A 23,295-nucleotide genomic window follows, 5' to 3' on the forward strand; every position below is an offset into this window, starting at 1 on the left:
TAATCTGAACTCTTTTTTCCTGACACACAGATCAGTGTCAGAAATAAAACCCCTAAACTTCAGTTTGATGAAAACTTAAAGGAAAAAAGTAATATACACTGATTGAATACTTGCAAATGAGGAAAGACTGTTGATGTAAACTCATCCCTCAAAGACTGAGCAATCCAGACAAGTATGGGAAGTGGATGACTCACTCTGCTGTGGGTTGAGTTTTGCAGGAGTCCTGAGCAGTAAACATTCAGGACCTCATGGTTTAGATCCTATCCTTGAAGTTTTAAAGCTTCTTCCACCTCATCATATGAGACTGATACTCTGGAATCAGTATCTATTTGAAGGAAGACCAAGAAGCATGTATCAGGAGTAAATAATGCATATTGCTGTCTTCCAGAGTGGCAATGTATTTTTCTGCCACCTGTGTTTCTGGTACAAGAAGTTATCAGACTGCTTATCCCAGTTTTGCCACACAGGAAGCTATCTCAAGCCCTAGCAGCCACAACCAGAAAAAAAACTGAGCTTGGAACACCAAGAGCAGCAAAAAGCTAGTGTTTTCATGCATGATCAATACTGGCCTGTCTTATAATTGCTTTGCAGATCTCAGGCATAGGGCAGTCTCTAGTCAGCAAGCATCAGGAGTATAGCTCTGTTATTTGATCAGAAGTTAGAGACAGTCTCTCACTTCTAACAGAATAGCCTATTGTCCACTTGTCCTATGGACTCAGCACTGAAATACATGGCAGTTCAGAAGGCTTGCAAGCTTCTAGAAGCGCTGCAGCATACTTTCAGGAGCTGCTTATAGAAACTTCTAATGTAGCCGTATAAAGTTTAGTTTGTATAACTAAGACCACAACTAGAATCAAGAGTCAAAGCACTCTACAATGATCTAGACATACAGAAGAAATTTCTCTGCTCCTCTAAGCTAGGTGAAAATCCTGTGAGGTGCTTTGCCCTTTCAGTCCTGCCTAGTCTAAAATACATGTGTTGTAACCAGTTACCCAGTGGCCTTGAATACAAAACAGAGTTCAAGCCTCTATTCGGTAGCCATTACCCTCCAGCACTATCTTTTGGCACAGAGTAAGAAAAAAAAAAAAGCCCACACCCACCACACAATCCAAACAGCCCCCATACCCATCACAAGAAACTGACTGGAAAACAGTATTACTGCAGATAAGCCTGAAGCCATTCCTGCTTAAGAAGCATTAAGCCCACCTAGCAATTTCTGTCCTCTCTGTTGATCCAAAATGCTTGTGCAAATAGAATGAGTACAATCCAAGAAGCCTCAATACTTCCCCATCCTTTCAGCAGTTACCCCAACTCAACATAATTTCAAGACACTAACCCTGTTAGAAACAAGAACTTTTGCAGTACCTTGCCTTCCAGATAAAGAGATTTAATTATATTATTCCCTGGACTGTTTAAACTTTTCATAATGAATGGACTAAGGGAGGCAGAATTTACATCTTTCTTAAAAGCAGTTTTATAAACAGATCTCCTGGATTTTAACGTAGCTTTATTTAAGCATCTGAACATCAACAAATCCAGAGCCCAGTTAACATTGTTCATGGTTTCAGCACGTTTAGTGTATATATTTCATATCTTACATCTGATGAAGAAAGCCACAGCGTGCCTTATTGCCCCAACATCCAAGGGATCACCGTGATTTGCTAAGCCAGGGCACTCACTGGCAGCTTGCCAGGAACCACTTTGGAGATGGCTGCAGGTTCCCCGTTTTGTACGCATGGAGGCCTCCAAGCTTCTCACACCTCAGCTTGCAGCACTCCACTTTGGAGCCACCCTGCTGGTCTGATGCAGAGTATTACAACCAGGACCTGCAGGTCCTTGAGCCTCCTCTTCCTTCTGATGGAAAAGAGCAGACTTAGGGTGTATTGTAGGCTCACCTTAACCACCCCACCTTAAGGACATGATTATCAGTAGCTATTACAAGTTATCTACCTCTGCCAGTACAGAAGGTTGGTTTTTTTGTCAAACAATACCAAACAAGTCAGACTTGTTTCAATAAAGACTGCTCTGTCCCAGGGATCTAGAGGAGCTCAGTCCACAGAGGATTCTCATACTGCTCCTTAATGCTAAGGGAATGAGAAGGGGAAGAAATAGGAGGACAGGTTTCTTTCCAGCACCAAGTTCGATCAGCGTTAGCCTCTTATTTAGGTCAAGAGGTGTTACAGGAACTGACAGCTGTTAAAGTGAGGACAACAACAGAAAAGAACAATCAAGCAGCTCTGTAGACTGCGTCCATGAAAAACACTGGCAAAACATCTAACAACTTAATGGGGTGTGCAAGAGGTGCCGAGGAGACCCGATTGCTCCTCTTTACTAACACCACCAACCCCAGGAGACACCCCAACACACTGGCCAGTTTTATGTTCATATTTGATATGTGACAAAATACCAGGAATTTAAAAGTAGCTTAAAAACTTTAAAAGCCAGATCCTGAAGCAACCCAATGCTTCTGGGAGAGTAAATTAGACAGTCCAACTGCTTTTTATCCAGATCCTTCTCCCACTTGCACTATAACCATCCATTTCAGAACAGGCTAAAGCTCTGGAATTATGTCAGTTAGTGCCTCCAGCACATCAGCTGGAGAAGGATGCTATGTGATCTACTCATCAGCACAAGTGACTTGAAACACTTAAAATAGTGCAATCTTAAATGAGCCAATAGAGTTTGGGAGGTTTGGTTCCTTCTCCAGGGTCAGAAGAGAAGGTGTAGAGTGCAAAGGGGAAAGACAATTGGTAAAAAAAAAAACATCCTGCATTGAAGCTGATGTCTGAGATAAGTTTATCCCCCAAATCCTAATGCCAGCATCTAGGTAAAATCAGCTGTCTGTATCCTATCCCACCCCACTGTGGGGCCTCACTGACTGAATCTGAGTCAGAGGGGAACAGTACCAGGTGTCACAGAGATGGAGGTTCAAGAGGTTTCCTAGTCTCTTGATCTTTGCTTGTAGGACACTGGATACTCTCAGTCCCTGATACATATAAGCCCCATTTGGAGCAATGCAGCAATACCCACGTTTCATTTTTCTCCTCCATTCAAAGGTCATTTCTTCTCACCAGCACCATCCACCTCACCCCACTTCCTGTCCAGAACAGCAACACATCTTACTCCCACTGGCCCTTGCTCAGAGGCCAACTAATCTGTCTTGATCCTCATCCTGATCCCAAGCTTCCCCCATCCTGCATCTGAGGCAAGAAGCTGCCTCATTCAGAGCCATGTTTGTTCAGGGACTCCTTGGCTAGTCTGGTAGTGATAGGAGGAGAGAAAGGGGAGGATCTAGGGAAAATGGGACTGGAATGGCCTTTTGTTTCCTTCTAGTTGGTCAGAGGCTTTTCCCTTTTTTCAGGGGTTCAAGCTTGCTCTTTGTCTGCCCTCCACAGCCGCTCTTTGACTTCCAAGGGCAGTGTGTTGAACAGGTCCTCCTCTACCACAAGCCCACTGCGTTTCAGCAGAGGACATTCTCCCAGCTCCACAGGCAGGCACTCCAAGCGGTTCCCTCGTAGCTCTATCTGCGACAGATTTGTCAGCTCTCCAACCCGGGATGGGAGTGACTGCAGCACATTGTTTCCCAGGTTCAAGGTTCTCAGCTTCCTGCACTGGAACAGCTCTGGTGGGAGACTCTCAATCTGAAAAAAGGAAATTATAGGCAAAGTCACCAGCAAACACAGACACACGCTCATAAGATACCAACAAGCCCACAGAATGCTTCAAGGTTTACAGAGCACTTGTTTTCAATCATCCGCTTCTCCCTTGAATGAGCTCCTGCTTTCCACCATAAGGACTGTTCCCAAAGTAAAAGTCACTACACCATGATTGTATGGATTCCTCTTTCAGACGCTATTGCATTAGTTACAAAACCAACAATGATGGTGGCTAAAGCAGAAGACATCACCAAGGACAGGATAAGAGGACCAGAAGCCTGCTCGCAGCTGGCCTATATTGTGACATGCTCCCATTGATATTAGCTTCTTCCCATCCCAACCCCTTTATACCATCATTGGATCATAGCTCCTTTACTTTAAGTAACCATTGTACAATTGGTGTAACTCAACACCACAAAGACTGGATTTAGTCAGGACTCCTAGTTTTGCTGTAGTAAGAGCAGAGGCAATGTGGGTATGATCTGAGTCCTGAGAACTGGGACTACTCTTCCATCATCTCTGTAGGGCTTTGAAGTGTTGCAAAGACTTTCTAGGCTCAAAAGCACTGGGTTTTTTTTGACAGTGCCAAAATGCAACAAAAAAAAAATGAAGCCACCAGCTGTTAGCTTTCCCACCACCACCTTCATATATCCATGAGTCACTAATTTAATAAGGCTTATTTCTATTAAAGCCTTTTAATAGTCCAGTCCTCCCAAAGAATTTATAGGAAAACAATATGGCTAAGGTTTAACACACACTAGGCTATGAACTAAACGTAGCAATTCCGTATTCTCCCCTTAATTCAAAGTCTCATCTTGGAGGCTATCATTTGCCTTTAAATGCAACCGTGACCTTTTTAAAGCTTAAGTTATGCATGATATCATTCATGGCTAAATTAGACTGTAATCAGTTCTGAATGAGGTGGAGTCCAAGGAAAAGCCAAGATGAGACCAGACCAATTAAGGACAGTTCAGTTCAGTCATTGCTACCAGTACTGTTGAGTGTTTTGCAAACAGCAACATGCAATCAAATTTTCAAGAGTCTGTGATCATAATAGTGTTATTTAAGGGACAAGTATTGGTTTAGAAAGGAAGCAAAGTGCTATAATACAGCCTGCTTCCCAGAATGGTATACTGGTACCAGCCAACTCCAGAAGTCTCTATTTGCTCAGACTGCTGAGCTACGAGAGGACATTTGAGATAATTCCTGGCCATGGGAAATGCCAGCCTACCAGTCCTTGTGCTTCTTGCTGTCACCATTTACCACATGTAACCAGGCTATCAGAGCCCCAGGGCAATTGCAGCCTTGCCCAGGCACCTGCAGAGGATACAAACAGCTTAGCTGTTTCATTGGGTCCTCACCACCTTTTGCTTCAGAATACACTGGAGTGAAGGCTGCTCCATCCTTCCTGTTGCATTAATGTTTTTTTCAGAGAAATGGGTGGTGCCACACAGTGCTGCAGAAAATGGAGCTGCCTCTAACTCCTTTTCATCCAAGAGATGCTCCACCCCAAGACTGCAGAGGATACACTGCAGATTAACCCTCAGGAAGCTGCACTAGGAAGGTTGCCAGAAGGCAAATTGTACAGAATTATCCTAGTTCTGAACAGTAGCTTAAGAATCTTTAAGACTCCCTCATGTTTGGTTAATGCCATCCTCAGAAACTGCTCATATCAGCCCCACTTGCCCTGAGAAAATATTGTGGCTTTTATCGTAACAGGAAGCGATGTGTGCATACCATGAAGTTTACCAGAGCTTAAGCCACCCATACAAACAGATGCACAGCCACCCAGTCTGTTAGTGCTGGGAAAACTAAGTGAGCAGCTATTATACTGGGATAGCTGAATGGCTGCTGCTTGTCTGCCATTACTCTTCAGTGGCACAACGCAGACTTCAACTTTCAGACACTAACTTCAAAATGCTGGCTGGAGTTTTAAGAATCCTGTGTAATACTGAACTGCATTAGCAATTAAATACTTGATTTGAGAGCATTTCCCCTGTGAAAAGCCAAACCATACTAGAACTGCTCTGCCTGCCTCTCACAAGCAGTTTGACAGTGTTCAGTTATGAATATAACTGGCCAATAGCAGTAAGGATCTTGGTATATGACAGTGAAAACTAGGACTGCTCCAGGACAATTCTACTGCATGTTCCCAGAAGAATCCAGAAGCCACTAATTAGATCTGTCTGCAATTTGTAGTTATGTTAGAGTCTTTTGCAACTTCAGGTGATAATAAACTCCAAGAGAAAAAGAGCCCCCCAGGAATTTGCAGACAAAATGAATGAAAGCTTCAACAAGCCACTCAGCTCAGCACATCAGTCTGTGCAGTCACAGGCTGATCTTTGTGACACATGTACATGAAGTCTCCTTAATCCCAAACACAGGAACAAAGATTCAGGAAAAAAATGGGTTCAGTTTGCTTTAGGCAAATAAATGCCCTCCAAAACAAGCCAAGAAACAACTTGTGTTAATTGGGCATCATAGCACACTTGGTCATCCCCTCTAACTCGCCCTGTGCCTGGACAGATTTAAACAGTTAAGGTTTAGGCTTAAACCATCTGGGATTACACAAGAAAACCCACAGCCATCATGCTGAGGCATAACAAGGTGCCATTGTATTTCCTCCCCTCTGAAAGTCAAGGAATTGCCACAGTTCACGCTTTCACATCTAACTGACTGCCAATTGATAAACCTGGTTTAGTTCACTCTGCCCTTAGTAAGGACACTGCAGAAGATTGCTTTGCTCTCTCCAAAGTCACCTTTGTGGAACAAGACAACGCATTTTTAAAAGTGAGAGATTAAGAACCATTTGTCATAAGTCTGTCCAACTTCTCACAAAGTGCATGCTTACAAGACCAAACTGTGGAGTATTCCCTGGAAATGCAAAGTACTATAAGCAACGTTGCAATCTACACATGTACATGTCCTAGACAGCTGCTGCTATAGTGTATGTACATTTCTGAAGTACATAGGCTTAAGTGCATAGTTCTAGATCAAGACTACAGTTTTTCAGATCTCCGTTTTAAGCCCAAAACTGATGTCAGTCTAGAGACTACAAGCTTCCAACTGCAGAGAAACAACTGACAGGCAGGATTTTTAAACAGCCTCCAACTGGCACTTAGAAGCAGCTTCACTGTTAAGAAAGGAAATGCTACAGAACAAGGGCTGTTCAAAGAAACGCTTACCCCTGGAGCTATTTGCAATGTTTTGCCTTAGATAAACCCCTCAGAGAGAAAGAAAAGCTTGAGAATTTAAATAGAACAGCAGTGCCAGAAGTATTTCACACACCATTGTAGCATGTTTAATCACACAGATAACAGAAGCGCCAGAGTTAATTCTACTCACACAGGAATGCTCCCCTCCTTGCTCACTTACCCTGTTGGCTGTCACAGCTAGATTCTGCAGGTTTTGAAGAAGTCCAACGTCTGGCGGTATGGAAGTCAAGTTGTTGTGGCTGAGATCCAAGTACCGAAGTTTTCGGCAATAGAAGAGCTGGGTAGGGATCTTTTCTATCTTGTTACGATTCAGGTAAAGGCGTTCTAAATTGGTTAGGTTGCCTATTTGCATGGGGATGTAGGCAATGTGGTTGTACCACAATTTAAGGCAAGTGAGACGATGTAAGTGCTGGAAGCTGATGATTTCCTCAATGGTCTTTAGGTTATTGTCCTTCAGGTCTATCTCCTGCAGATTGTGGAGACTAAAGATAGAGTGAGGAATGCGTTCCAAGTCACAACGGATCAGCTCAAGCTCTGTCAAGTTGACCATTTTCTTAAGGCTGTTGAGAACAATGAGCTTGGTGCCCTCATTGTTGATGGAAAGCTTCTGAAGATGCACACCAACATCTGTCACCACCTGTGGCAGCTTGGTGAGGTTACTCTTCAACCTCAACACCTTCAGCCTCTTCAGCTCCCTCAATCCATCTATCACAATGTACCGGTTGTTTTCAGCACTCAAATTCCCTGTCAGATGAAGCTCCTCTAGTGTCTTCAGGCTATAAATCCAAAGAGGAATCTCCTTGATGTCTGTGAACTTGATATGGAGAGATTTCAAATTCTCCCTCAAGAAGGCAAGTGCTGGAGCCTCAATTTTGGCAGCTGTGTGGTAGAGCCACAGTTCCTTAAGGCTAGTGAGCTGAGCAATGCTTGGGGGAATAGTGACATCAGGGATAAGCTCCAGCTTCAAGACCTCCAGCTCAATGAGGTCAAAGACCGTGTCGGGAATGCCACTCAACATGAAAAGATGCAATTCTAGCTTATCCTGGGAGTTCTTGGTGATCCTCTGGCGCAGCTTCTCCAAAGTCCACTCATTGTTGAGGTTCAGCTGCCGCAGTTTGTTCTCACTCACCTCCGACAGAAAGACAGCAAACCGCTTGGAATAGAGGGGGTCGTACTGATCAATCAGATGGAGCATAAAAGCAAAGTCATTTTTCACATCAGGAATGTCACTGTAACTGCTCTCCTCCCGGATGGACTCAAAGGAATATTTCTTGAGTGATCGCCTCAACATCCACCAGAGCGTGTACATGCAGATCAAGCCATAGAATATCACCAAACTGATGTAGAAAGATGCCAAGATTTTGAAGAGAGTGGCCAAAGGATGAGCACAGCGGTACATCCTGTAGCCAGTCAAGCTCTCAATGTCCACTTTACAGTCAACGTCAAACGTTATATTGTTGACATAGTAAACGGTATAGCAGATGATCAGAATGAACTTGATCACTTTGATGATGGTCTGTCTCATGTACAGGCGATAAACTATATCTCCCTCTTCCACATGCGTGCGGAACTTCTTCACTTTCTCAAAGAGTGCTTTGGCCTGTTCACCTTCTTTTTTGTCCAAGACACCAGTCTCAGACCGGTCCACAATCCCTTGCTCGATTCGAGACTTTGTTCTCTGCAGCATGGGAACAGTGGCTTCCACATCCTCACTGACTGTGGAGGATTTCTTGTCCATGGAGCCATTCATTTTCCCAAATGCTGGCTTGGTATCACTCTCTTCCACCACTGTCTCAGATAATGCCCTCGTTGTCCATGGAGAGTCAAAACACTTAAGCAAAATAGATACAAAATGCTCCAGCTTAGAGCTGGTCCTTGGGAATTTGAACCAGAAGTTGCTACAAGCCAGGAAGATGAGAGTATGTAGCAGCACCAGATAAGGGAAATACTTGGCAAACCAGTGAAGACGGTTCTCATAACACACCGCATCCACATAGTTATACTGGTGCCGGTCCAAATCATATCGGATCCCCGTAGGCCCTGTATCAGTAGAGGGAACAAGACTGGAGTTATAGTAGGTACGCTCTGGGGTTGCAGCCGTCCAACCTCTGACTGAGTCATTGCAAGAGTCTTTAGTAACCCATTTACAGGGCAAACAAATCATTTTGTCCTGGGTGACCTGAAGCGTCCCTCCGAACACCGCAATCATCAGCATCACTATGGAAATGTAGTCCGTGAAGACGTCCCACCATGGCTTCAGGATGCGGTATGCTGGCTGAGTGTCAGCAAAGTAGCGCAATTCAGTGACTGGAATCATGATTCACCTGAAAGGAAACCAGAAGCAGGCATTACTAGCTTAAACTGTTTTGTTCTGCTTTTCAAGAGGGCATCAGGAACTGATGTTAAGCACTGGCACAGCAAGACTGGAATTAGCTGAGACCCAATTTCAAGTCACTTGGAGACAGATGAATGAGGCTTCCTGTGAGTAATTTACTACAGCTGAGGCTGTGAAATTAGTTTGTTGCTGTCTTCCCCAACAGATTAATTGTCACAGAACATCAGAACTCTACTTACCATGAGCAGCCTGTGGGGCAAGACATTAACACTTGAAGAAAGTCTGCAGGACAGACTTAAACTACCCACAGCCAGACCAGTATTTGGAAGTTTACTGTTTATTTCAGGGATGGAGTTTGCCAGCACTGTTAGAAGTGACAAAATCCACACGCAGAGCATAGTTGTCATGAGTTTCTTACTGTTTTTACAGAGCAAGAAAAATAATTCTGCATTTGTGTGGTTCTCAAACTGCAGGGGCAAGGAAGAGGATTTACATACAATACAGCTGTATTTCCTAGAACCACTTCATTGATACAACTCAATATCACATTGATAAAGCAAGCTGGAAAAAAGAGAACAAAGTTGCCTGATATAATGACTTTTCCTTCCATGTAAGTAGTTTTGGCTTCCCCCCTTTGCATTAATTCTCCAAGGAAAGATTAGTTACTTGCTGTCTGATAGATTCAGTCCTGAAATCACGTAACAGCTGCTCTTTGCCTTATTTACTTCAGAAGCAGAGGAAGGGGGAGACATATTTAAAAAGAATTCACTTCCCTGACCAACCACTCCCACCTAGAGTTCATCTCAGCTGGGATTTAAGTGTCAAAGGAAATCAAAAGGTTCTGGGAAGCAGAGGCCTTATGGCAGTCCTTGTTCTGTCCTTCAGACTTCCAGATGAAGCTTAAGGCACATTCTTCAACAAGCCATAGAAAGCCCGGAAGCCTGACTGATCCACAGATAACTGTGAGCTCAAAGAACTCCCCTACCTGACAGGCAATACAAGCAAAGAACACGAAGTCATTGTAACTTGTTCTAGTGACAGTGAAAAAGCAGTAATACCACATCACACTTCCTAGCAAAATTCAGGAGTAGGACAAGCACTAATTTTTCAATCATTTTGAAACTCGCATGAATTCAATTATAAAAGAGGAAGAGCAAAAATTCAATCATATTTCTCCAACCCATAAGATATCATTTGTACAGACAGTCTCAACAAGTCCTGGGTGACCGCAACGTCGATAGCAGGTTTCTGTATGCCACTGGCTGGGCAAAAGCGTTCTTTGACAAGTGGAATGCCCACACCACCTGCTTTAGTAGAATTCAAGTTTGTATTTAAAATTAACTTCCAGCACAAAACCGCAAAGGAAGCCCTTCCTAATACAAACTCAAAAAGCACCACATTCCCTAGAGAGACTAAATACAGAACTCCGTTCCCTGGTTTGCTGCTTACAACAATAAATGGTAAAATGCCAGCTTTGACTTAGTGCTACTTGGGAAGGCTGCAAGAAACCACAGGTGGTAGATCGAAAGATAACAGCCATCCCTGAAGAAGTGTTTGCCCTTCCGCCCATCCAGTTCCAATACTACATCAGTCCATCACAAGAGACAGATTGGGGTAACTCTACATGCAAATTTTTTTATTATTTCTATTTATTTTTTTTAGTGGGGAATTTTGAGAGACAAAATGGCAATACGTGTTCTAGAAGTTCAGTAAAACAAGGCAGAACAGCAAATCTATTCATTTGTCAGCCAGTAAACTCATGCAATTCTGGCACAGGATGCAGAAACAAGGAATTAAAATGGCCATATACAGCACTGTCACTGTCAGAAGAAACTACTGTCCTGTCAGGCTGCAGAGCACTAATGAAGTGGCTAGCATGCCTCTGCAGAAAGGACTGCATTGAGCAGATTAGAACAAGAGGATTACACATTCACAGGAGAGGTAAGAACAGGCAAAACGGAACATCTTCTGAACAGCATCTGAGCAGCTAGAATAAGAGGAGTAACAAGGTGTTCAGAGTCCCCCTCCCACTCCTGTTGCTAGCTTGTTCCAAGGCCCTAGGCAAGGCATTTCAGCCATGCCTAAGCTTCCTTTTCTGAATACATCCACCTCTGGGAGAAGAGAGTCCATTTGAAAAATACATTTGAGAAGAGCTGTCTGTGCATACTACAGAAATCCCAATTCCAGGATAAAACAAGGTACAGACATTTTCTTGACACCCCTGCACTCCAGAACACCTCAAATGAAGCCAGCAGTTAAACAGCTCCCTGAATCACAATACCTGGTTACATATGTCTCCTCAGTTTGTCCACCTAGATGAGAAAATTCAAAGTCAAAACCCATGTCATATCTGTAGTTTCTGCAGGAGAATTTATAGCTCTGACAGATGCCTTTAATCACTACTGACAGAAGCCTTATACTATCCCAGGCCCTTTACCCACCCATTCCCTCCCACTTCAGGAGCACCAAAACAGGGTATATACCTGATTTTTTTTTTTTCTTGGTTGTTTTTTTTGTTAGGACCCCTACTACACCAGGCTAGGAAAGCAAGACAATTCATAGAGAAACCAGGAAGTTCAGCTACCAAAAGGTTTGAGAGCCAGGACAGGACCACTGACATACTGCCGAACCACAGGGAAAAACAAACAAGACAAGAACACACTTGCCCTCTCTGTCACCCTCTGCCACCCTCCCACCATAATCAGACTGAGGGAGCAGAGTCCTGCACTTCTACAGTCCAAGTAAGAGAAAGCCTGGAAAGCTTTATAAAAGGTGAATATTAAAAGCTGCTGCAGTTGTCTGCTGGAGCAATTAACTTTGACATGGCTTAGCTTCTGAAATCCAACTACGCTTGCAGGTGAGCACAGCTTCAGTTCTACCAGACTCATAACTCAGGGGGGCTTTGAGAGCCAGAGGTCTCACTACACACCACCCTAAGGCTCCATAAGAGTCTAATGGCAGTCTCCCAGCAAGTACACATCTTTCTTAAACATTCTTGCCAGACATGATGGAGAGCTTTTGTAGTGACTCCTTCTAAACTACATCTAAGAGGTAGTGCAAATGTTGCCGTACCATTCATTGCTCTTCATAAATGCTGTGTAAGATCCTATTCCTCTTTTCTTTTCAGGAACATGCAGTGAAAACACTGATATTGTTCATAGAAGAACTGCTCCCTATTTAAACAACTCCTTACTCCTCCTACCCCACACCAAGGAAAAGAAATATATATTTATCTCTTTCCTTCTCTTGTCTAGATACCACTTCTCCCCAAGGATCGTTCTTCTTCCCTCCAGTGCTTCATCACTCTTGGTAGGGAAACCTGCAGGAATTGTCAGGCCCTTTGTAGTTACCCCTAGTAGGCTTATGAAATAGGGAAGATATCTTTTCAGGAATTGGGGTTTCACGGCTAAGGCATTTTCAGACTTGAGTTTTAGTGCTGGGTTGCTAGTTTAGCCTAATCCAGGAAATGCCCAATTTCTTCTCACAAGAAATTAACCTTGTGCTCATTTTGATTTGTATCTCAAGATAGCTAGGAAGAAAACCAACAAGAAATTAGCACAGCAGGCTCCCCAATTCTATTTACCAGCTACATGGGGTAGGAAATCTCCCTTTACATTGTGCACCTACAAGACAAAAAAAACATGTGAGTGTCCCATGACAGTCTATTACAGCTCAGTGTCAGCAATTAAACCCTGGTAGGGTGGAGGGTGGAGCAGGAAATCTCCTGCCTTCCAGTAACAATGACAGGGTCACTGGAGGAAGAGAAGGACATTCGTAGCAAGTCCCCACTCCTCCTGGCAGCAAGAGAAACCCTTTTCAAGTCCCAGAAGAAGAATAAAACTAGGCACCTCCTTTACAGAAGCTGGAATTTGCCATGTCTTATCTAATGTTACTCCCAGCATCTGCAGGAAAAGGGAAAATTGCCCACCAAAAACTTGAGAAAGTAGGTGGGGAAGTTGCATCCCTCCTCACCCAGATTTCCCATGCATGTAATCCATTTCTAGTTCCTGAAAGACAGTTCTGCATCAAGATGCAAACATCATCTTTATTTTGTGGACTCTATTTTGTAATCATTTTAGAACGTGATTCTTGTTGCAACACTCTCCCTTCTGGATTAGGGCAAGCAGTTTCACTGCTGGGATTGATGACAACAGCAGACTAACTCTGAGAAGTCAGATTCTCAGGGGCCATCTCTGTCACTTGACACTCCCCTGCTGCGATAGGATCCTTCCCATAGGGACTGTGATTCCAACCACTATATAGAAACCAAGCAGGTAGCTGAAACACAGGCTCTCCCAACAAGTACACGGACAGCAGAACAGAATGATTTACAGGGAGGATATTATTCTGGCATAAGACTAGGAACAATCCTTGCATGAAGACAGCTGGCCAAAAATAAAGTTATCTCCCTTGTGACCAAGGCCAGACCAAGTTCCACAGGACCAGCAGACAAACTGCAGAGATTTCAAGCTTCTGCTCTTTTCAGAAGTTGAACTCCAGTGTGCTTTGTCAGCACGAAAGTGTTTACTGTGAAGGAGCTTCATTTGCTAAGTCAGTTCTGTCATGTAGCCTCACTGAAGGCTGAGCACAGAACACATGAACTGAGTGAAGGAGTTTATATACGGGAACAGTCATAACTGGAAAGGAAGTACTTTGCCAGAGCAGTCTTGTGAAGAAGGATCCAAGCTCCTTCATATATACCTCAACTTGCAGAAGTTTCCAGTTGGAGCTTGGAAACAGGTAATTTGCTTACAGTATAGTTAACTCTACCACATGGAAGGCATCGATACTGAAATTTTGAAAGTGCTTTATTCAAGTTTTAAGGCAAGTTATTCCTCTAAACTTGCATAAGCTGATAGGTCAGAACATCCTTGCCTAAGCTCCTGTCAACTTATCAGAAGCATAAGGAAGTAAGTTTTCCAAGGGTATAATCAAATAGTCACGCTTCAGATATTGCACACTGAGGGGGGAAGAAAAAAAAAATCTTATAAGTGTCTGTCTCAGAGGTGTTTCAGCTTTTGCATTCCACAGTGCTTTCCTAGCTACCACACAGTCCCAGAGCAGACTCTCACCCCCCGCCCAAGAAATGACACTACCGTTGAGGGTTTCAACTACACCAAAGCAGCACTACTTTGAGCACTACAATTCGTATCTAATATAGAACAGCCCCAGGACAGTTAATAGCAGCAATGTCTGAGATCGTACAGGGAAAGATCTGTATGCTAAGGCCTCATTACCACACAGCAGGATCAATTCAGCCTAAATAAATATGCTCCTGAAATCTTTGCACATTTCATGTTTAGATACTACATACCTATTCAGTGCCTGCAGGTTCACCTGGATCCAAGTTTGCATCCCACCATGGACTCCTTTTGGCAGGCAACCATCCCTGCATCAGCCTGCTGGGCACCTATGTACTAGGTGCAGCACAGCCTCACCATTAATGCCAAACAGGCTCATACAACAGAAGAAACATCATTTTCAGACTTATATAACCAGCCTGCCAAACCTACCCAGACTTCAGCCAACCATAAGCATCACCAAGTACTAATCCTATGTTTTACTAGACACACCTGGAGAAAAAAGATAATCACTCATGTTAGAAGAACAGGGACATTCTGAGCACACCACACCTAAATAGTAAAACCAGCAGTCAGAAACAAGATTAAACATATCTGGCTGACAGAGACATCATAAAGCAGCATGCACCTTGCTAGATAAAGGCTGACAAGGCTGAGAGCACAAATGCTTTCCACAAACCCCAGGACCCCTGTGATATTTAACAAGTTCAAGGTATTAACAGAACAGCCGCTGCAGGAGCAAACATCCTCCAATTTGGACAATTCCTCCATCCAAAACCATCCAACCTAAACAAGTGAAGATTGACTTACTGTTGACAGACACCTGTGTGAGCAGTGCTTGAAATTCCTGCCTGCAACTGCTGGCCAGCATATCCAGCTAGGGACAAAGTGAACAGAAACAACATCACTGTTCTGTTTCACTAGCTAGTTTGTCAGCTTGACTCATCATTTGCTGAATACTTTATCCAGCCTCCTCTTTCCTCCTCCTTTCTGTTGGCCATTCTGTTACTAATGGAGCTACTGGCAAAACAGGACTACATGCAAGATCTCATGACATGTACAAGAATTTAAGTTTCCACCCCTTACTTCCAGGGCCTCCCTGAAATCAGGGAAGTCCTCCTCACCTTTAGTGGTATACAGCTTCCAAGTGAGGCAGCCTCATAACAGACTTTTAGATAAGTAGACATGGATGCATTGTATGTTGGGTCTTGCAACTTTTTCATTTTCACCATACATATTCTTAGTTCTCAGTGGATTGCCTTCTAAGATTGCAGACTGCAAAGCAGAAGTCAAGCACTGCTGACAGAATCTTACCTCTCAAAAGCCCAGAGAAAGAGGGAGTTGCTCATGTGCCAACAGCATTAGAGGTAGACAAGGGAAAGAAAAACCTTGATGCTGTTGAGACTATAGCCCTGATTATTGACAAGCTACAACATGTTACAGTAAGTTTTCAACAGAGCAGAGCTTCCCTCCCCAGCATGCTGCCACCTGAAATCCTAAAGAAGGGCATGACACAGAGCTCTTTGTTCAAAAACCAGGAAATGCAAGAGCTTTGCTGGTCAGAAATGGGACTGGGAATTTATACGTCTCCTCCCCCATGTTTATTAGGCCCAGAATTAAAATTGAAAAAACAAAGGAGGCTGAAACAGAGCTGCTTTCAGGCACCCCTCAGAAAACCTTCTAAGCACAAGGACAGCCACGTGACCACCTGGAAAAGTCCAAGACATGAGATGGAACAACTCAAGTGATTTTGTCCTTTGCTCTTTAGAAATAACCAGTAGTGAAGCCAGATGCCAAAGCCCTGACCAACCATTATCCCTACATCAGGCCCTTTCTGCATTAAAAAAAATAAATCCCTCATGTGGGACAAAATGTCTCCTGAGATAGAGAAGTGAACACTTGAAGTTTAAAGGGTCATTTATCATTTAGACTAGCGGATAGAGTAGTGGAACAGCAGCTACCAGAACTTACACTCTTCACTTAGTGGAACAGCCAGTGAACTCAACACCGAGAGCAAGGTAAGCTGGTTTTCACACAACCATCCAGCAGCTGTATGCAACATTCAGCCCCACCCAAGCCATAAGATGCAGCAGGATGAAGTGAACCAATTGGGTCACAACATCTTTACTGAAGCTCATGAAAAGGAATAACCTACCTACACTATGGATAGCACTTTATCATCTTTACAGCTACCCCTTAGTTGACTCTTCCTGTCAGACGCAAGACTGACTTTTTTTTTTCCTTAAGAGTCTAGCGCAACAGCTCCTGTTTACCGTCACAAAAGCAAGCCTGTCGTAACAAGTACAGGGAAGAATATCTGCACTATCAGAACAATCCATGCCAAGCCTGCCACATTTTCTGACTTCTGACAGCATTTTGCCCCAGCTGCACAGAATTGAACACAGTCTGAAGTTATCAGCATCGCTGACACTTGGAGCAGGGACCGTATGTCAGTGTCATACAGCTATGTAAATTTAAGTGCTATCGGATGTCTTGCAACAGTGATGCAAACCAGAGAAAAATGTCTGTGTCAGCTTATAAATTATGAATGTATATGGTCACAGGCTTCCTATCCAAAAATTAATTTTCTCTTTGCCATAAAAAAAGATGCTTCAAGGACAGGGCATTGGAGCCTGTCTTGCAGAAGTACTATTGCCTTATTCCAACAGGACACTATGAAACACTCCCTTGTACTGACTAATGCAAGTGATTGAACTAATTCTGTTAGTAACTAAAGAAAAACAGACAGCAACAGCATTAACTTGTAACAATCAGAACAGCTTCAAGCACCTCATCAGCTCCAGGAGAAGGCTCTTCAGCATTTAGTTCCAGCATTGAGAAGAGTCATACAAGAAAAGGTAATCAACTGTTTTCAGCTAAAGACAGAAACGGTGGACAGAGCAGAGCTTTGACATATCTAACAGCATATTAAGAAATCAAGACACTAGATTCAAAGCGAGTAAAAAAACACTTTTAAGCACGGATACTCTTAATTGATTGTTGACAGACTGTCACAACACGCACAAATCCATGGGTGTTGCCACAGCTGTTTTCAAGCTCAAAGAGATAAGCCAGTTAAGATGAAAGATGGAGATGAGAGCAAAGCAAGATAAATAAGACATCAGCTATCACCACAATAATATGTAGCTTCGGTCTGAGGAAAGAAGAGGAATGAGTACATATTCATCTATTCACATATTCACCATACCCTACAAGCCTTGCCTTCAGGACCATGAGCTCCAGAACAGTGACTATGACCTCCAGCTCAGAATATTTTCTGGCTGCATTAGTCTATTAATAAGGGACAGGCCATGTAACCTTTCATCACCAAGATCTGATAAAACCAAGACTCTAAAGGAGAACCTGTTAACTAGTCCACAACACACTTTTACTGTGCACAAAGGTAGGCTGTAGCTAGAGAAGCAGCTTGCAAATTTGTCACAAGAAGAGCTTTGTGAATTGCCAAGGTAATTTTATAGTAAATGTTAACAATGCTTAGTACACAAGAAGGAAGCACTATTACTTCAGCAGGGAGGTCATGACTGAATAGCTTTTAGTTTCAAATGCACTTTCGTAGCAGCAGGAAGGGCATGTATCATCCAGCTTTATGAACTGGATTTCAAGTTGCAATACAAAATACATGCACCATATCAACAGTTTAGGGAAAAAGCTGCTTGGAAGCATTCAAGGTACGCTCTTCAAAGCATGTAAACTTTTAAGCACCTGTTCAGTATTAGTGTGCATATCCTAAACCAAGGCTATTTTTTAAAAACACTGGAAAAAAATGCACAAAGGAGGCTCACCACACTGTAGCAGAACAAGTTAACTTTTAATCTTTACCAAAACAATAGTTGTGCACCCCACCACCTCACCACATCAAGAAGCCCCACACAAAACTCCTAAACCCTTCTTCTGTGCTCCACCACCACTCACCTGACATTGCACCTCTGTTTTCCCAGATACCAGTTCGGCTCAATTTAACACCAGAAGTGAGTTTCACTTCCTTTTTAAGTACTCTATTGAACAAATCCTTCTTTAGAATATGGAGGAATTACATGAAGGCCTCTAATAAGCCTGCTCCAATCCCACAGCAATAACACAATAACTTATACATCTGAATTCCACTGCTTATTTAAAAAAAAAAATAGTATTAGAGAACACCAAACCACAGACCATCTTTCTGAATGCCTGCAGCATTTACTAGAATGTAATCAACTCTAAGCATTCAGTAAGTCATCACTGGAAGGCTTCAGGCACTCCACATTTCAAACATGGAAACATTAGCTTTTAACACATGGCTTCTGTCAAACGTTAAGGAAATAGCTACGTCTTTGACCTACATGAATAAAGTTAGGGTTTCCAAATACCATGAGAGGATCAGTATGAAAAACAAATCAGTAAACTACCAGAACACTAATTAGAACATCAGACAAGTCTTAGGGATACTTGTATTCTGGAAGCAACATACTACACATCTCACTGCTCAGAACACAGCCAACCTGGACAGCATTTCTCATCTTGAAGATAAGCACAACATTCTGCAATACCTTTCATCACTATCCTAGTGAAGAACCAAGGAAGCAGAGAGTTTCTTGCAACTAGTTTCTGTCATTGCCTAATTGACACCCACATGGGTGACTAGCCAGTGCACTCCTTAGAGTTCACTGTGAACAATTGCCTAGGAGATGCCTATACAGCAATACAAACACTACCCCCCAGGAAATAGAAGAGCATCTACCAAACTGAACAGTTCTTGCTACTTCTCAGCTGCATTCCTTTTAGGCAGCAGTCACCAAACCATTTACTGGACAGACCTCAAGTATTTACTGTTTAGTGCATTGAGAAGTCAGGGTTTATGTGGCCAGGAGTTAGATGTACAGGTGATATATTAACAGTTATATTCTACTTTGGACAATGTTCAGTTCCTTTACTCTTTTCATCTTCAAGCTGACTAAGCCCTCACAGAATTTAATTAGCATACCACCACTCTCCCCATACCACCCTCTGTCAACCACCTTTCCTCCTTGCTCCTTATCAGTCATCTGATCACTGCCCTGCGCTTTGCAACTACGTTTAAGTAGTATCCTGGTCATTTTTTTGGCTTTACTTTACCACTCAAGAGCTGGCCTGTAGCCCTTACCCTGCAGCTGGGTTCTGCTATCTGCACTTCAGTTCTCTGTGCTGGAAGTGGATGATGTTCCTGCGTGCTGGATCCTGAGCGGGTGCTGAAGCGTTGCATTCCCCACACGCCATGGGAACAGCTTCCCTGAAAGGAAACAGAGATTATCAGCAAAGAAGAGGGGATCAAGTTCACAGAGGGACTATGCCATGTAAAAACTTGGTAAAGGATATTTAAGAAGCAAGGAACAACTCGGAGGGTCACTGGGAACCAGAAAGAGACACCCTGATACCTAGAAAGGTGGTAAGAGTTCTAAGAGGTAAGTAAAACTCTTAGGAGGAAGGAATCTCCAACATCTGCTATTCCAACAGAAGTTACCAAAAAGCAGGCATTGCAGACCCAGCCAAAGGAGATGCTGAATATTAATATTATAACTAAGGCTAAACCAGTAGAGACAGATTAACATCGTGGAAGAACAAATTTTTTTAGATGGGAAAAAAGATTAATGACTTTACTACCTACTTTCTAGTCTGAAAAACCTGAATATTTTTTAAACTGTTACCACCAGGAATATCTGAAAATGTAGATCATGTTTCTAACCACTCTGGATTCAAGCAACTGTCCCCTTTCCTCTTAACACATATCTACCGACATGTATGTCTTTAAAGTGGCAGCAGTTTACCACCACCACCAAGAATTAGAACAGCTTTTTTTTCTTGCTTCCTGCATGTCAGCATGGGGCATGGGAAAACAGACAAGGGAGCAGACCTAAGCTTTGAGAGATCTCTCAAGCATCCAGCCTCCTAGCTATGTAGGAGAGGACTGCAGAACATCAGAAAGCATTTTGTCAACAATAGGGAAAAATGAAAAGGAAGAGACATCACTGGGGGAAAAAAACACAACCCTATACTGGTTAAGATGTTCAAGAATACGTTCCTCCCGATTCCAAAGTTACCATTAAGGCTGACAGATTTTGAAGCAACACCCTCGTAATCAAAGCTATTCTATTTTAGCTGTGTCAAACTGCTGCAAAGGAAATGTTTAAAGGAGAGGACTCTCTGACCTTCTCCCCCAACCTCCTCTCAGGCGATGGCCTCAGCACCAGCCCAAAGCCATAACACCCCAGTACTGGCTCCGCAATCCCACAAACGCAGACTGTGCATCGGCCCCATCTGCCCACAAGCCTGCCACACCACCTCAGGATTTCCAGAAACAGAAAAGACATCCTTTATAAGACATAAATAAAAAACCCAACCAGCTTCTGTCCCCAGCACCGCTGCCAGGTAACAAATGCAGGACTTCTCCCCCCACTGCGGAGAAACAACGTTCACCGGAGGGGACACCCAGCACACACACGGGACGGCCCTGCCTCACCCCACGGGCATGGGGAGGGGGGGCGACGGCCCACCTGCCCTCGGCCCCCCCCAGCCGCGGGCTGCCCCACCGCCTGACAGGGCAGGGACGGCGGGGACACGGAGGAAACGAATTACTGCCGAATTAGTCAGCAAATCCTCCCCGCCCGCCCGGGCGGTGCGAGGGGAGCAGCTCGTCGCTCAGGCCCCACCTGGCCGCTGCTCTCCCCTCAGGGCTGCGCCCCCTCAGGCCCCCCCCCCGCCATCGGACCCCGGCCCCAGCCCTGCCTACCGCGGGGCCCGGCTCCGTTCCCCTCACGGCCGCCCCACCCGGGGAGGGGAACACGGGACACGTCCCCGCAACCCCACGCGTCCTCACCCAGGCCGCTGAGGGGAGCGCGGCGTGAGCCGAGCCGAGCCGCAGCACCCCGCCGCCGGCACCCACCTGGCCGCCTCGGCCCCCGCCCTCCCTCACGCCGGCTCCGGCTTCTTTTGTTCGCCCCTTACCGCACCGCGACGGCCCCACCCCGGAACTGACCTCACCCGCCCGGCATGGCGGCCATCAGCCCGTCCCGCCGCCACCGCCGCGGCTAGCGAGGAGCAGAGGGCGCCGCCATCTTGAGAGCGGGCATGATAAGAAGGGCATGCCGCCATCTTTGTGCGGGGCGCGATCGACCGGGGTGGGTGGGCGGCATTTATGGTGGCGGGGGGTGGATAAGGAGGAGAGGGAGAGGCGGGGCAGGGAAAGTGAGGGCGGGAGCGCCATCTTGGTGCAGGGCAGCGCACAAAATGGGGAGAGTCTTAAAGGGGCCGCCCCAATTGCAGCCTCAGCCCTGAGCAGGCGGAGGGCAAGGTGGGGAGCTGAGTGCCTTCACCTGCTGCGAGTGACTTTGGAGTCCAGAATTGATTCTTTTTGTAAAAAAAAAAAAAAAAAACCTCTTTATTAATGTTTATGACCCAATCATGATCAAGCCTTCTGTCACGATTTAATTTAATTTGATGCCATGTAGCAACACTGTCCCACAGCCTGTGGCGCAGAGGGATGGCAGCCTCTGTCCCTCAGGAAGAAGGGAGGCAAGCCAGGCCTGCAAGGACAGCTTCAGGCCCTGATTCAGGCTGGTGTCACTGCCATGAAAACACAGAAGGGTGAAAAATTATAGCTGCCGTGCCCTGACATCATGTTGTTTCAGTTTTAGCCGCCCCAGCATGGTTCAAGCCATGCAGAGCCCTGAGAGGAGCAGCCGCTCATCTGTCTGGACCTGGTGTGCATCACCTCCAGGCTCACAAACAAAAAGGAGGTTGTGTCTTTCCTTGTCGGGGCCCTACCTCCTCTCAGGTGACATTAAACCCTTTCCTTAGCTCCTAAACGGTTAAAATCAGCTTCATTTGTGGCTGTGCCCTGTGCGGGGAGGAGGGATGGTAGACAGCCCAGGCCTGACCACCCGGTCCTCCTCTCACACACCCACGCCAGCACCAAACTCTCATGCACACCCGGTTCCTGTCCTTCAAATCATGGAGCAATAACCAAGGCCGCAGACATCATCTGTGTTTAGGGACCAGGGGCACGTGGTCCAGATTGGTGGAGGAAATCTGGTGAACATCTCGCTAGATGCCTCAAATAAAAACAAGTGGATACAACTAGTATCAACATTAAGGCTAGTTAACAATAAGAGAATGAAAATAATTTAAATTGCAGCTTTTACTACTTCTTTCCTTAAGGACCAACCTATGTGATATTTCTGAAGTGGAATATTTTGAAAACCCTGTTCCATTTCTCTAACAATAGCTCACCCAGCTAAAGCCACTGAAAAATACAGTATGTGTTTCCTCACAGCAGGAATAGTAACACTGGTGTGTTACAAAGATATATCCAACAGTAATTTTGTGGTACTTGAAAAAAGCAGGCTGATGCACTAATGGTTATTTTCATTTGGCTGACTCATTGGAGGACACTGGGAAGCATCATTTTTTAAAAATTCATGAAGGATGGTTCAAAGGCATTCATTATAATTTCATTAGTGTACAAGAGGCAGTTCTGAGTGGTTAAATGCAGCCAATTTTAACTTGTATACACCAGTGATCACTGTTATAGTAACATAAGCATATCTGTGGCTTTCTAGGAACATTAGAGGTCTTAGCATCCTCCTCTAGCCATGGGCACAGGACCTGTACCAGAGGAGCTATGATTCCACCTGCCAGGGGACAGTGTTTTAGACACTCACCAGTCCAGTGCAATAGCTAGATTTAAAAAAAAAAAAAAAAATTAAGAAGAATTGTTCATATCTAGATGCACTTGTTAAATTAAAATGACCTGAAGAAGGAGAGGGTCCTAATTTTCCTTGAGTTTTACAGTACAAACTCCAAGGTCAGATGTGTCCTTTTCCTTGCTGGCTGCGTCCATATTATCCAGCAATTTCTGCTGAATTTCAAGAGGACATTGAGGTGAAGTTATATGTTACTGCTGAACCAATATAAAGGCCAAATCCTGCCAAAGAAGGTGGGGGCTCATGCTCCTGCCCATCCTTTCTTCTCCCCAC

At 44.4% G+C, this 23,295-nt stretch overlaps 1 protein-coding gene across 5 annotated transcripts; it reads right to left on the reverse strand.

Annotated features, from left to right (window-relative positions):
- Positions 1 to 1,101: 1,101 nt before the first annotated feature.
- Positions 1,102 to 21,387, reverse strand: LRRC8A (leucine rich repeat containing 8 family, member A). 5 transcript variants are annotated; one of them, XM_010570949.1, is made up of 4 exons: positions 21,297 to 21,387; positions 19,428 to 19,553; positions 7,032 to 9,195; positions 1,102 to 3,641 (listed from the first exon to the last, which is right to left on the reverse strand). In XM_010570949.1, the coding sequence occupies exons 3-4, from the start codon at positions 9,186 to 9,188 to the stop codon at positions 3,366 to 3,368; spliced, it is 2,433 nt and encodes an 810-aa protein (XP_010569251.1). In that variant the 5' UTR covers positions 9,189 to 9,195; positions 19,428 to 19,553; positions 21,297 to 21,387; the 3' UTR covers positions 1,102 to 3,365. The 5 variants fall into 5 exon arrangements, with proteins under 5 accessions (XP_010569251.1, XP_010569248.1, XP_010569252.1 ...); XM_010570946.1 differs by lacking the exon at positions 21,297 to 21,387 and adding an exon at positions 21,204 to 21,284; XM_010570950.1 differs by lacking the exon at positions 21,297 to 21,387 and adding an exon at positions 21,138 to 21,222.
- Between the last annotated feature and the right edge of the window lie 1,908 nt (positions 21,388 to 23,295).

The sequence above is a fragment of the Haliaeetus leucocephalus genome, unplaced genomic scaffold (assembly GCF_000737465.1).
Source record: "Haliaeetus leucocephalus isolate CR32 unplaced genomic scaffold, Haliaeetus_leucocephalus-4.0 Scaffold306, whole genome shotgun sequence".
Taxonomy (NCBI): domain Eukaryota; kingdom Metazoa; phylum Chordata; class Aves; order Accipitriformes; family Accipitridae; genus Haliaeetus; species Haliaeetus leucocephalus.

What these genes read in the sequence shown, in the direction of transcription:
- LRRC8A (XM_010570949.1), bottom strand. Translation starts at nt 9,188, where the DNA reads ATGATTCCAGTCACTGAATTGCGCTACTTTGCTGACACTCAGCCAGCA. An exon ending in TAGCTGTGACAGCCAACAGG is followed by an intron (nt 3,642 to 7,031) that starts GTAAGTGAGCAA and finishes TCCTTTTTTCAG; the next exon opens with ATTGAGAGTCTCCCACCAGA.